This window comes from Giraffa tippelskirchi, chromosome 5 (genome assembly GCF_054371585.1).
Source record: "Giraffa tippelskirchi isolate mGirTip1 chromosome 5, T2T-mGirTip1v1.2.pri, whole genome shotgun sequence".
NCBI classification, from domain to species: Eukaryota; Metazoa; Chordata; class Mammalia; order Artiodactyla; family Giraffidae; genus Giraffa; species Giraffa tippelskirchi.
Window position 1 is genome coordinate 177,550,138 of NC_137279.1, and position 13,694 is coordinate 177,563,831.

Consider the following 13,694-nt stretch of genomic DNA (forward strand, 5'->3'; position numbering starts at 1 on the left):
AGCTGCCAACCCAAGCCTCTCACCCCTGGCTCTTAGCTCACAATCCCCAGGAGGCAGGGGAGGGGCAGCTTTAGTTGGCAGACGAGGGGCCTCATTTTGCAGGGGAGCCTGAAGTCTTGAAGCGGCAGCACGGAGTGGGGGTACGGGGAAATGGAGGGATCTGAGAGGAGTGGACTAGTTTAACACAAAGAATGTGCAAAGGCTCAGCAGGTGAAGGGACCAGCGCGTGCACGGTGCATGGGAGGTAGGCGGGGAGTTGAGGGGAGGTAAAGCTGTAAAGGGCCCCTGGAATATAAGGCCCCTCTTCGTGGGCAGGGCTTTGGCTCTGCTTGGATCACTGCTGTATCTTTGAGCCTGTATAAGTGCTAGGCATAAAGTACCCTCCCGCCCCCAACCTCAGTATCTGTTGGATCAATGACAAACAGTATATTTTAAGTAGGGAAATGACAAGGTCAAGTTGATTTAGAAAGATTATCCTGGCAGCCATTGTGGAGGAAGGCTCTCTGTAACACTGCAAGAGCTGGGGGTGTGGTGCTGGAGCAGACATCTTGTTGGACAGCAGCAGACAGGACCAAGAAGTAGCCTGACCAGGAGCCCCTGTGAGACAGAATGCCAAGACAGCAGAAGAGTGAGAGGGAGGAGGAAACAGCCCCTCTGAGGTATCCAGGTTCTATAACTGGACAAGTATATACCACAGACACCTGTTAGTATTGGGAAGGATCCCAAGCACCAGTTCTAATACCTGCCCCACAATCTCTGACCTACCCTGTTGCTAAGTCCCTGCAGCAAGAGCTTCCAGGGCAGCAAAGGAGAATATGCAAGAGAAGGGGTGGAGTCTGGAGGTCAGGTGACCCTTTTCCTCACCTGGCAGCCTGGAGGGGGGAAGAGAAGTATAGGATCCAGCCTGTCCTGAGTGGCTGCTAGCCACTGGGCACTGTGCTCAATGCTTTACACACACTATAGTCATCTTACTGGATTTTCTCAAATGCCCCTAATGTTAGTTATCAGCATTCCCATTCTCCAGAAGAGGAAATGGGCATTAGTCGATTTTACTGAAGGTTACACCATTACTAATTAGTGGTTCTAAGACCTGAACAGTTTGACACTAAAGTCACACCTAAGGTATTTGAGAAACTAAACTGGAGATCCAGGAGGCAAGTAAAGCTGTGCTACAAGTCTAAGCTGTGCTACATGTCAGGTCAGCTTCTTTCTGTCATTTGTATTTCTCATTTTCCCAGGCAACATGGACCATTAAAGTGGCAAAGTAAAAAATGTCACATAATGATTAGAATACTGGCCTTAACTTTTAACCAGATTTACATTCCAGCTCTAGCACTAGCAGAGGTGTACATCTGAACAAGTTACTTTGGTTTCCTGAACCTATTTCCTAATCTGTAAAATGGGATTGCTGTGACAATAAGCTTAGAATTTATATTAAATATAAAATATAAATAATAAATATATCAAATAATGCTCAGCACAGGATAGAAGCTCAATCATCATCATCATTATTCTAAGGACGTGATCATGCATCTGTTACCCCAGACATCACCAAGGCTTCCTTCAGAAGGGGGAGAGGAAGCAGGGAGATCTAATAAAAACCCTCCTCTCGAACTGGCAGAAGTTTCTAGCTTCCTCTCATTCTGGATCTCACAGAAGTGGAGAACAGGAATAGGGGAACATGTGCTTCTGGCTAGTCCAAATTGAGGCGGCAAGAGTCTGGACTTTATTCTAAGTGTAATGAGAAACCTGGGGGTCATTTTTATAGAAGTATTATAACCTGACATACTTTTAAAAGATGATGACAACAGTCTGTGGAAATGGACTGAAGGAGGGTGAGAACAGAGGCAGGAAGGCACATGAGGAGGTTACTGCATCCATCCAGGCCAGAGATGCTGGTGGCTTGGACTAAGAGGGTAGGGGTGGCGGCACTGAGCAGCAGTCAGAGTGGGATATATTTTGAAGACAGAGCTGAGACTTGCTGATTGGTGTGGGAAGAACAGGATGACTTGGGTTTTGGGTCTCAACAGCAGTGTGACAGGTGGTGATGGAAACAGAAGGACTGGTGACAAAACAGCCTTGGGGTAGAACTCAAAAGACTTCCATTTTGGACACGTTAGGTTTGTAATGACATCAGGTGAGACTGTTGGATAATGAAGTCTGCATGAAACTCAGGGAGAGATCAGGATAGGTGACACATATGTGAGTCAGCAGCATGTGGGTGGCATTTAAAGCCAAGGGAAATGATTAGATCACCTAGCAGAGAAAGAAAAGAGGGCCAAGGACTCGGCCTCAGAGCAGTCCAAACTATTAGTATCATGAGACAAAAAAGATGCAGGCAGTAAAGCGGAAGATGGTAATATTCCAAATCAAAATGAAGAACAAAGCTTTTAAGAAGGGAGTAATCCACGAATCGAGTGCTGCTTGGACTACAAGTCCAGTTACTCCAGGCACTGAGTCTCCTTCCTCCCAAGCTCCAGCTCCTTTAGGGAATATGCACCTTATCTTGTGTGTGTGGGGGTTCTGCACATGGGCTTTCATGCTAGAAGTGTGGGCTCAATTATTCTTAAGTTCTGTGACCTTTGGTAAGTTAATTTCCTCAGACTTTGACATACACCCTCTGCATGCTCATCACTAAATACTCAAGTGAACTATTCCCGTAGTATCCCCTACACACATTACTCTGTCCCTTCTGTATTTATTTCTTCACACTTCTATGAAGAGCTCTTCTAGGACTGTCCTACTCAGCCAAAACAGCTTACAGATAAGAACTAAACAGGAATGTCTGAACCTGACCTCTAGCACTTTGTACCTGTATAATCACAAGTCAGGTGCTTAATCTCTGAGATGATCCAGCTCTGTAAAATAGGAATACTATATAATACCTTATAGATGATGATTATATAAAGATTAAATCAGACAATGGCTATGCCTGGCAGAAAAAGAGCTCACTAAACAGTACTTATCATCTTTTAATCTATACCACCAGTGCTCTCAATGCTTGTGGACTGATAACTTAAGAACCCAAGGATACAATCAGGCCTCCTTTCCCTCCTTCTAGAGCCCTCATAGGAGAATGGGAGGTGCAGTAAGTTGTTATTCATACTCAGTGAACCTAGGCAGAGCCAGCCGGGTGGATTATTGAGGCAAATACAGATTGCTAATTATTTTGGAAAATTATCAGGGATGTCTTACTCTTCTGTTATTTTGTTAGATCTCTTGCCTGGACTGGGATGAAGGCTCATAGAGGTTTTCCCTCCACTCATCCTCTGTTGTCAAAATCAGGTTTCTAAAAGGTCAATTTTATCAACTCCCTACCCCCAATCCTTCAATTAGCTCTTTTCTCACACCCCCTGGCCAATACTCTTCACTTTAAACTAGCTCCAATTCCCAAATGTTATATTACTTCTTGTCAATGTCCCTCACGTGCAATTTTTTTTGTCTAGAATTGTTTACCATCCTATTCATCTACCTATCTCCTACCTGTTAGAAGTAAGAGTGTTCTGGTCAGGAGATATCTCAGTCCACCCTTCATGATTGGCAGGATTATTCTGGTTGATATGGCTTGTTAAATGGATATTCCTTTGTTCATTCACAAATAAATCCTATCCAAAAATGAACCCTCCCCACTACCCTGAAAGACAGCCTTCCCATAGAGAGGACAGTTGGTACCTCCAGATAAGCTGTAACTCTTGTTTTTCAGTTTCCAAGCAGGTGTCAGCTCCTCTAAGTCTTCTTAAATTCTCTAAGCTAAGTTAGGTCGCTCTCCTCGGTGCTCCAGGATATTCCATGTGAACTTCCAACATAGCCCTTTTTATACTATGTTGTAATGGCTGACTTACTGTCTCCTCAACTAGATTGTGAGCTTCCTGGAAATAGGGGCCTGTCTTATTCAGCTGTATCATTCTCCAGAATCTGCAAGCTAGAAGGCACTTAATACTTAGTAATTAAGTATTAATTACTTATGGATGGGTGGACAGATGGGTAAACGAAAAATGGTTACTGTATATAATCACTGGGTCTTAGTCCCTCTAGGAGATGCTACCTTCAAAATCAAAATCACTTCACAATGCTCCTTTCTCTGAACTTGGTAACCGGCTTAACCAGGAAATCACAATGGCACCACCTAGTGGTCAATGTAGGGAGTAGAGTGAAGTAAGCCAGACCTTACCAATTGTGTAGAAGTCAGTCTATGCTGCTGCTGCTGCTAAGTCGCTTCAGTCGTGTCCGACTCTGTGCGACCCCATAGACGGCAGCCCATCAGGCTCCGCCGTCCCTGGGATTCTCCAGGCAAGAACACTGGAGTGGGTTGCCATTTCCTTCTCCGGTGCATGAAAGGGAAAAGTGAACGTGAAGTTGCTCAGTCGTGTCCGACTCTTAGCGACCCCATGGACTGTAGCCCACCAGGCTCCTCCGTCCACAGGATTTTCCAGGCAAGAGTACTGGAGTGGGGCGCCATTGCCCTCTCCGGTAACAGTCTATAGCGGAGAAGGAAATGGCAACTCACTCCAGTGTTCTTGCCTGGAGAATCCCAGGGGCAGGGGAGCCTGGTGGGCTGCCATCTATGGGGTCGCCCAGAGTCGGACACGACTGAAGCGACTTAGCAGCAGCAGCACAGGGTGGCAGAGTCAGACACGACTGAGGCAACTTAGTGCACACACATACACACACACCGGAATTACACACTATCGCTAGCCAAGCCAGGCTATTTATCATCTCCAGTACCCAATACTCTGCTTCCCAGACGAATTTGAAGCTACAGTTGAACAAACTATTAAACAGCCTCAACCCCAATCTTAAAACATTCTAGTTACAAAAGCTTAACAGTGTTTCTGGAAATGACTCACCAGCCTTTTTCCCAGGAAGAAGAAAACTTTCCTTCTTTAATGCTCTAACTCATGAGAGAACAGATGGAGATAAAGGACAAGGAAAGTACACTGACTGGTCCTCTGAAACTGACCAGTTGGGTACGTGTGACCCAGAGAGGATCCCAAAAGAGACGGATATGATTCTACCACCCCACTGAAAAGTAATAACAACAGCGTTTCCATTCACACAGGGTCACCCTCAAAGAAGTTCATGATTCACCCACACGCCTTTGTCTCTCTTGCTACCTCCCACCAAGGCAGAGGTTGGGGCAACAAGGAGGTGACAGGTCCATGTCGACAGCCTTTGTCAGAATCCACTCTCAATGGACCTGAACCCCTGGAAGTTGGGTTCAGTGCCTGGAGGCAGAGCCACTGGCTGGTTTAGCAACTTGTTCACAACACTGATTTTAGCATCCTGCTTCTCAATGTCCTCATACGGAGTCCAGGACAGGTCGTGCTGTAGCTTGTAGGCACCAAGAAAGTCATGTGGACGACTCATCCCCCATTCCTAGAGAAGGCAAAGGAGTCAGTTCTGATCAGGGCAGGAGGTAAAGAAGTTGAGTCCATTTCCTAATAATACCACAATTTTCTTTTTTGGCTTTTCACTTCAGACCAGTCAGAATCATCCTTGGAAAGCATTGCATTACACATCAGGTACTTCCCTAAACAGAGATAATGACCGTGAAATAATTTAAGCGCAAGTATTTTTCAGAGTCATCTCTGGGCTCATGCCACCTCTAGTTTTCTAGAAAATCACTTACCAACCCCATGCCTACATTTTCTCACACATAACACACACACACACACACACACTACCAAGAATTTCTTAAAGACAAGGTTTTTGTAGCAACAATTAAATGTTCTTACCTCTGGAGAAATAATGGAAAAATACTGCTGACCACTCTCCCGTTTATAAAGGTAGTAAATGTTGCCAGGTTTTTTCACTATATTACAAGCTACATGGTGCAAGTCAGCATCTCTGCGAGCATCCTCCAATACCTAAAATCCACAGAGATATAACGAATTAGGTATAAGAGGTAACAGCACTCACACTCAATGATCACCCCACTCAAAAGCTGGAACCTGTTCAATGCTTAGGGTCTTGCTCCCTCACATCAATGAATCATGACTGAGACCCAGATGACACTGAAGAGAAAAATTAGACTACATTATACTACTATGTTATAAAAATGCCTTTGGAAAACTTATATTTCAAAATGTAGAGTATTATTGGCTTTGAGTCGTTTTTAAATTTCTTCCTAATTTTTCAGTGCTAAGTACATTTCCTTTATAACTGAAAATAAATTTTCCCCTTAAGATGCTTTACAAAACACTCAGCTTTCTCCCAGTGAAAAACGTTATACTTAACCTCTTGGGCTTATTCTATTTTGCTCAACACTTCTATATTTCTAGGAGGTACCAAAACAAGTAAGTTACAGTGATTATATGCAAGTTTAGTCAATCCTGTGAACAAAATGAAGAAAATGAAAGCTTACCGAAAAGCTACTACTTACCTTCCTGGCTTGTTCTTGCAAATGTTCGATTTGCTCAGCTATGACTGTCAGCTTGTTGGTGGCATTTGCTCTGATGAATTCATTAGCCTAAGGGTGAGAAGAAACTGAACTGCGGGTCGGAAAGATTTACGATGCTCTTATTTAGATCCCAATGTGAAATTATGTCAACATGTTGGCTTATGCCTATCATACCCTTCCCATTCTCACTATTCCCCCACGAACACCCACTCATCCCAAGGCCTAGCTCAGAAGACACTGCTTAGGAGAAGTCAATGCTGACATGACCCCATACCAAGGAAATAAGTGCTCTTTTTCTATCTCCCAAAGAATCTACCTTGTTCACTCTAGATTCTGGTCACACTCAAAAATTTCAGTCTTCTAACATGCCCCACTCCCTTTCGCTTCCAAGTAATTTTGCATATGCCCTCTCCTCCATCCAATACGTTTTCCTTCTTGCTCTTTTGCCTGACTAACCCCACTTATTCCTCAGGTCTCCATCTATTTTCTCACATTTCTCACATTTCTCACATTTCTGAAATCAGGGATGGGTCTTACAATGAAAATCCAAAGACACTTGTGGTATGTCTCTTATGACCTGTGATATAGGAACCTGACTATATACAGAAGGTATCTGTTAAACTGACCATTATTCAGTTGAATTATTTACATCACACTTAGTTATATTTAACCTATATTTGCATTCCTGTTACTTAAAATGTATTTTTAAAACACTGTAAGCTCAGTGGGTAAAGCATCTGCCTGCAATGCAGGAGACCCGGGTTGGATTCCTGGATCAGGAAGATCCCCTGAAGAAGGAAATGGCAACCCACTCCAGTATTCTCGCTTGGAGAATCCCATGGACACAGGAGCCTGGCAGGGTACAGTCCATGGTGTCACAAGGGTCAGACACGACTTAGTGACTACACCACCACCATGATGTAGACCTGGAACAATTATAAAATATACAAAAGACTGTCATGTGCTAGGAAATTCAACTGAAGGCACAGGAAATTGCTTTTAAAAAAAATAACTTTCAAAGCTAGGAGACACATATGTAACCAATTCGTGTACTGGGAAGGATTATCATTCACATATCAGAAATCTGTCAAAAAACTTCCAGATTTCTTTTCACAAAAAGCTGATTAACTTTTTTTTTTTGGCTCTGTCCAATCAGAGATTGAATCAAGGCCCCAGCAATGAAAGCACTGAGCCCTAACCACTGGCCCACCAGAGAGTTAAAAAAAAAAAAACAACTGATTAACTTTTAGTGGTGTAGAATTGTTAAGGAAAAGAAAGTAAGAGGTAAAACTTGAACTAAGAAATATTAAGAGAATTTGCTGGTTAGTTGAGGACACTTATGATAAAAGTCAGGTATAAGTCGTGCTATGAGTGAAGAGAAAACAACTGAGTAGGCTGAGTCAAGCCTTTATCTGTTTCACAGATACATACTGAGCAACTCCCATAGGTCAGACACCATGATAGGCACTGCGCTGGACACATTGGCAAACATGAAATGTGGTCACTGCCTTCGTTAAGATTATAGTCAAATGCAACTATCCTTGAGGATAGAAACAAGTCACATATGAAACTGTAAATTTTCTAGTAGCTGGGTTAAAAGTAAAAATAAATGAGTAAAATTAATTATAATAATATAGTGAATTACCTGGCAGTCCAGTGGTTAGGACTTGGCACTTTCACTGTGGTGGCCTGGGTTCAATCCCTGGTTGGGGAACTAAGATTCCATAAGCCACATGGCACAACCAAAAAAAAAAAAACTACTAATATAGTTTATTTAACCCAATATATCAAAAAGTTGAGTGCTGAAGAATTGATGCTTTTGAACTGTGGTGTTGGAGAAGACTCTTGAGAATCCCTTGGACTGCAAGGAGATCCAACCAGTCAATCCTAAAGGAAATCAGTCCTGAATATTCATTGGAAGGACTGATGCTTAAGCTGAAACTCCAATACTTTGGCCACCTGATGCGAAGAACTGACTGATTGGAACAAAGACCCTGATGCTGGGAAAGACTGAAGGCAGGAAAAGAAGGGGACGACAGAGGATGAGACAGTTGGATGGCATCATTGACTCGATATACATGAGTTTGAGCAAGCTCCAGGAGTTGGTGATGGACAGGGAAAGCTGGAGTGCTGCCGTCCATGGGGTTGCAAAGAGTCTGATGCAACTGAGCGACTGAACTGATCAAAAAATTTATCATTTCAACATGTAATCAATATAAAAATTGTTAAAAGAGATATTTTACATTTCATATTAAGTGTATATTTTATATTCACAGCACCTATCAATTTGGATGCTATATTTTCATTGGAAAAATTTGATCTGCATAGAGACTTCATAAAATTTATAGTTGGAAGAGTCAATTCACATACTCAAATTGTTCCAAATAAACTTAAAAGTTTCCAGTCATTGACTCAATTACCAGGTTTTAAAATTTAAATTAAGATCACATTAAAATTTAAAATAGTTTCTCAATTGCACTAATAGACAAGAAAGTCTTACTGAGGTTGTGACTTTTGACTTGGGTCTGAAGGAAAGGGCCAGCCATGCAAAAAACCAGAGACGCAGCTTCCAGGCACTTCTGATGCCCGTGCAGCTTATGAGTAGTCAGTGAGGGGAGATGTAAAAAAGAGTGCAGGCATCAGATCATGTAAGGCTTTATGATTCCTGATACAAGAACCTGAATTTTGTTCCAGGGACAGCGAGGAACCTTATGGCCAAGCACAGACTAGGTGGTTCGGTTAGGAGTGGCCTTGAAATAAATCTTTTTTCTTAAGGTGGCAACAAATCTATCCTTTGAACACAAAAGAACCTAATTAAAACTGAAATAAGAGAAAGACTACCTCTAACAATTAAGCACAAACTCTGGCCCTAATCACTCTGAGGCCCTTTGCATATTATCTCATTTAATTCTCATAATACTTTATGAAGTTGGAGATGATAACTTCACCTTCTCATTTTAGGATTAGACTCAGAGAGGTGAAGTAGCCTGTCCAAGGTTTCAAGGCTTCACTGATGGCTCAGTGGTACAGAATCTGCCCACCAATGCAGGAGATGGAGGAGAGGCTCCCTGGGTTGGGAAGATGCCCTGGAGAAGGAAATGGCCATGCACAACAGTATTCTTGTATTCTTGCCAGGATAATCTCATGGACAGAGCAGCCTGGCAGGCTACAGTCCAAAGGGTCACAAACAGTCGGTCACAACTGAGCACACACACACATCCACAAATCTCAACACAGATCAGTCTGATTCTAAATTTCGTGCCTTAATACCAGGGTTCTTGCGCTTTCCAACACACATGAATACCTAAGTGGCATGTAAGAAGTCAGTCCTGCTACAAAGTACATTTCAGTTCACAAACTGAAATACTCTTGATTCTGTTTATCTTCAGAATGCTTTTTCTTCAGTTTCTCAAAGACTAATGTTGGAAAAACGGAGGCAGCACAATAATGCATACTCTGTATTTCATTAGATTACAGACTGAAGGACAAAAACTGTCTTCCTTCTTTCTTTTCCACATCATTGTAATAAACATGTCACTCAGTAACCCACCAAAAATGTCTGCCTAAGATGTGACTCTGGGAGCCTCCCTGCCAATAAGTGATTTGATTCAACAGACACATAAAGTGCAAGTTAAAGTCACTCAGCCGTGTCCAACTCTGCGACCCCATGGGCTATACAGTCCATGGAATTTTCCAGACTGGAATACTGCAGTGGGTAGCCTTTCCCTTCTCCAGCGGATCTTCCCGACCCAGGAATTGAACCGGAGTCTCCTGCATTGCAGGCAGATTCTTTACCAACTGAACTATCAGGAAAGCCCACATAATGTTCTCCTAATCCATAAAAGTCATATTTTGCTTTTCACCTCTCTAGGAAAGAGAAAGCACGCAATATATCAAAGAAGATTTCCTAAGCATTTGAAAACAAAACTGAGGTACCAAGACATACATGTAATGGAATTTGAGGACACTGTTAAATTTTTTGAGCAAAATGAAGGCCTTTGAATATAACCAAGGCCAAATGTGATCATATACGCCAGGATGAGGGAATATCATAAACTTTAAAGAAGCAATCCCCTGTATTTGTACATCTCAAAGAGGGTTCTACAACTGGAAGTCTTGGTAAGAAAGATTAGAGGAAATCTGGATTTTCAAGAATTTCAGACCTAAGAGCTCTCCTAGTTCACACTCAGCATTTTACAGATAAAGAAGCTGAGGTCCAGAGAAAAGTAATTCACCTCAAGTCACAGTGCAAGTTAATATCAAAACTGGGATTAAAATTCATGTGTTCAAACTCCCTGTGACCCTGGGAGAATGGGGCAGGAGCCAGGTTATACAGAAGTTTTGCAACAAAGGGCAGGTAGTCTGAACATCAAAAGACTATTAGTAATTAAAGAAAATCAGGTAATCCAAATTAAAAAATTAAGCGCTTTTCCATATATGTGAAGATACAAGAGTCTGGACTCACTGAAATCATTCCTTTGATATGCCCCTCAGCTATCTGAGGCAGCATTCTGTTTTCACATCCTGTTTTCATCCTGAGCTTCCTCAGGATGTGAGTGGCTGCAGTCTGATGGCTGCTAGATGACTGCTAGATGGGAGATATTCTTTCCTTCCTGAGTTCCCTCAGGGCTCACTACCTGTGAAGGCAGCAACTGCTAAGGACTGTGACATCCTTATTTACTCACACAGCATGAAATATTCCATTTCTCAGAGATTATGGGCACTCAAGTTGCAGCTGAAGGGGTGTTTGGTCTCAGAAAATCAGCTGGAGTCAGGCCACCAACTGGCCATGAACATCAGTATTGCCCGACTGTAAAATGGAGACAAGAAAAAACACTACTCCACACTAAGTGGCTGGGAGGACCAAATATGCAAGAAGATAGTCATTCACTATCCCAGCCCCGCCTCCTCACCTTCTGCACCTGCTCTGCGAGCGCCACGAGGTCTAAAGGGTCCCCGGCCCGGTGGGTGTGGTAGGGGCTCACCAGGGCCAGGCCGCCGGGGTTCGGGGTGAGCTCCACCAGGGCTCCTGCGACAAATACCCAGGAACACAGGCCGTGAGCGCCCGCCCTCGGCCTCCCGTGAAGCCCGGCAGATTAGCTGCTCCGGAAGGGCTTCTTTTCCCCATCTGACTCCCGCCTACCTCCCCGACCTGCCGCCGACAGAACTCCTTGGTTTTCTGTGACTCCCTGGGTCCCCCCGGGCGTTGCACGATCTTCCATGACAAAACCTTCTCCTCACTACCCAGGCGGCGAGAAGCTGCAGAGCATGCGCAAAAATGCTCGTGGGCGGAGCTTCCGGGTCTTCTGACCACTAGGCGTCGGAACTGCTGGGAGTCAGGAGGCGGGGCTCTTGCGGACTCTCAGGGTTCCGCCGAGGGGTGGAGTCAAGGGTGGGGGAAGGCAGAAGAGGTGGTGCCTCCTGGGAGACGCCGCTGGGTTGGGAGGCGGGGCTTAGTCTAGGGCGGGGCTTACCTCGAGGGCGGGGCTTCCCGGAGGTGGGACTCCAACTTCCCTGGCCGGTGACCAGCGGTCCCGTTAGGTCTGAGCGGCCATGGCGGCACGCGCGTTAAGGCTGCTGACCACATTGCTGGCGGTCGCCGCCACTGCCTCCCAGGCTGAGGCCGAGTCCGAGGCGGGATGGGACCTGACGGCTCCTGATCTGCTGTTCGCAGAGGGGACGGCGGCCTATGCTCGCGGGGACTGGGCCGGTGTGGTTCTGAGCATGGAGCGGGCGCTGCGCTCGCGGGCCGCCCTGCGCGCTCTCCGCCTGCGCTGCCGCACCCGGTGTGCCGCCGACCTCCCGTGGGAGGTGGACCCAGACTCGCCCCCCAGCCTGGCGCAGGCTTCAGGTGCCTCCGCCCTGCACGACCTGCGGTTCTTCGGGGGTTTGCTGCGCCGCGCCGCTTGCCTGCGCCGCTGCCTTGGGCCGTCGACCGCCCACTCGCTCAGCGAGGAGCTGGAGTTGGAGTTCCGCAAGCGGAGCCCCTACAACTACCTGCAGGTCGCCTACTTCAAGGTGCAGACCTGCCCGGGTCCCGGGCGGCTGGGGGTCCTTCTGGGCGTGGTTGGTTAGGGGACTTGGGGGGCAAGGAACGTGTCCGCGGAGAGGGAAAGTGGCCTCTTGGACGAGAAACTCTTCCCCGATCCTGGGAGAGCAGCGACCTGGCCAGGAGACCAGCCTCTCCGGGTTCGCATAGGCAGATGGTGACCCCAAAAGTCCATCCTAGGGTTAAGGCACATGCCAAGCAAAACTTGGTCTTGTGTTACTCAGGAAGCCGCTTATAGGGACCTACAGCGGTAGCTGTAACTCCTGATTTCATTGTAAGTTACTCAGTGAGAAGCTGAGACCTTTCTACAATATCTTCCTTCCGGTTTGCTTTTCAGTGATGCTCTTCCTGCCGCCTGAGTGCAGCAGCCTTCTTTCAGGACGTGAGGTTGCCACGTCGCCAGTAGGGGCTGTCTGGCCCCTCCCTGTGAGGGACCCTCTGGCTAGTGTGTCAGGTTTCCAAAGAAAATGAGCATTTTTTGGAATTCCAGAGTGCCTTAAGTCCAAGTGTACCCCCAGATTTGGAGCGCTTCTGATTTATGATGATAATGATAGCCAAAACAGACTTCCAGGCATTATTAAGTACTTTGTTAGTTCATCTACCCAGATTCTGGCAATATCCTGTAAAGTAGGTGCTATTAATAGCCCCATTTTATTGGGGGAAAATGGAAGGAGGAGCTGTGGGGGCTTATCTATTATATCCATAGTTTAACAGACCTTCAGTTCAACTTAGAGACTTACAAAGTCTTGGGGACCTCAGATTTCCACTCTGCACAAGCATTCTGCTTACACAGTTCTGCTCCATTCCTCCTAGTTTCCCAGAGGAGTACCGGATTTGACACCAAAATAATTGGGCTATGTCTTTGGTTATGTCACTTAACAACACTTTTAAAAATTCTTTGACAAACATTTACTAAATACTTACTACATTCCAGTTTTTGAACAGGTAATGTGCTTGACTTTGTATGTTGTTTTACCTCGCTTTGCAGTTTAAGAGTCACTTTAGTGGTAAGGGCTACTAAAAGAGTATGTATATCCCGCTGTGGAGACACAACAGAGGAAGAACCTAACTGTGTGTCAGAGAAGTTGGACTTGAAAGAAGAGGTGACATTTGAAGCTGATCCCAACTATTGCCGGAGGAGGGGAAGTATAGCCATTTCTGACAGAGTAGGGCCAGAGTGGGAAGAGAATTCTGCCGACTTCATGGACCTGTCATCAGAACTGGGTTGTAGGATGCTGATTCTGG

At 45.2% G+C, this 13,694-nt stretch overlaps 2 protein-coding genes across 5 annotated transcripts in view; one reads left to right on the forward strand and one right to left on the reverse strand.

Moving 5' to 3' along the window:
• Positions 1-100: 100 nt before the first annotated feature.
• The window catches only part of P3H1 (prolyl 3-hydroxylase 1), a 30,998-nt gene continuing 17,404 nt past the window's right edge, over positions 101-13,694 (forward strand). Inside the window, exon 1 of one of the 3 annotated variants that reach the window (XM_081492244.1) lies at positions 101-210. Coding sequence is in view for 1 of the 3 variants with exons in the window: in XM_081492243.1 (XP_081348369.1) it covers positions 11,954-12,418 (465 nt within the window). In the remaining 2 variants the exon portion in view is untranslated. Of the gene's footprint in view, positions 245-11,930; positions 12,419-13,694 lie in introns of those variants that run through there. The other 2 variants (XM_081492245.1, XM_081492243.1) reach the window with 2 other exon arrangements.
• C5H1orf50 (chromosome 5 C1orf50 homolog) lies at positions 4,853-11,642 on the reverse strand. 2 transcript variants are annotated; one of them, XM_081492259.1, is made up of 5 exons: positions 11,553-11,642; positions 11,314-11,429; positions 6,383-6,469; positions 5,736-5,867; positions 4,853-5,376 (listed from the first exon to the last, which is right to left on the reverse strand). In XM_081492259.1, the coding sequence occupies exons 1-5, from the start codon at positions 11,620-11,622 to the stop codon at positions 5,176-5,178; spliced, it is 606 nt and encodes a 201-aa protein (XP_081348385.1). In that variant the 5' UTR covers positions 11,623-11,642; the 3' UTR covers positions 4,853-5,175. The 2 variants fall into 2 exon arrangements, with proteins under 2 accessions (XP_081348385.1, XP_081348384.1); XM_081492258.1 differs by having other exon boundaries at positions 11,544-11,642.

Bases quoted from the DNA above. Each gene is read 5' to 3' on its own strand.
- C5H1orf50 (XM_081492258.1), bottom strand. From the start codon at position 11,622: ATGGAAGATCGTGCAACGCCCGGGGGGACCCAGGGAGTCACAGAAAAC. The intron at 5,868-6,382 runs GTAAGTAGTAGC...TGTGGATTTTAG, and splicing joins TGCAAGAACAAGCCAGGAAG to GTATTGGAGGATGCTCGCAG. The intron at 5,377-5,735 runs GTAAGAACATTT...TGCCTTCTCTAG, and splicing joins TTTCCATTATTTCTCCAGAG to GAATGGGGGATGAGTCGTCC.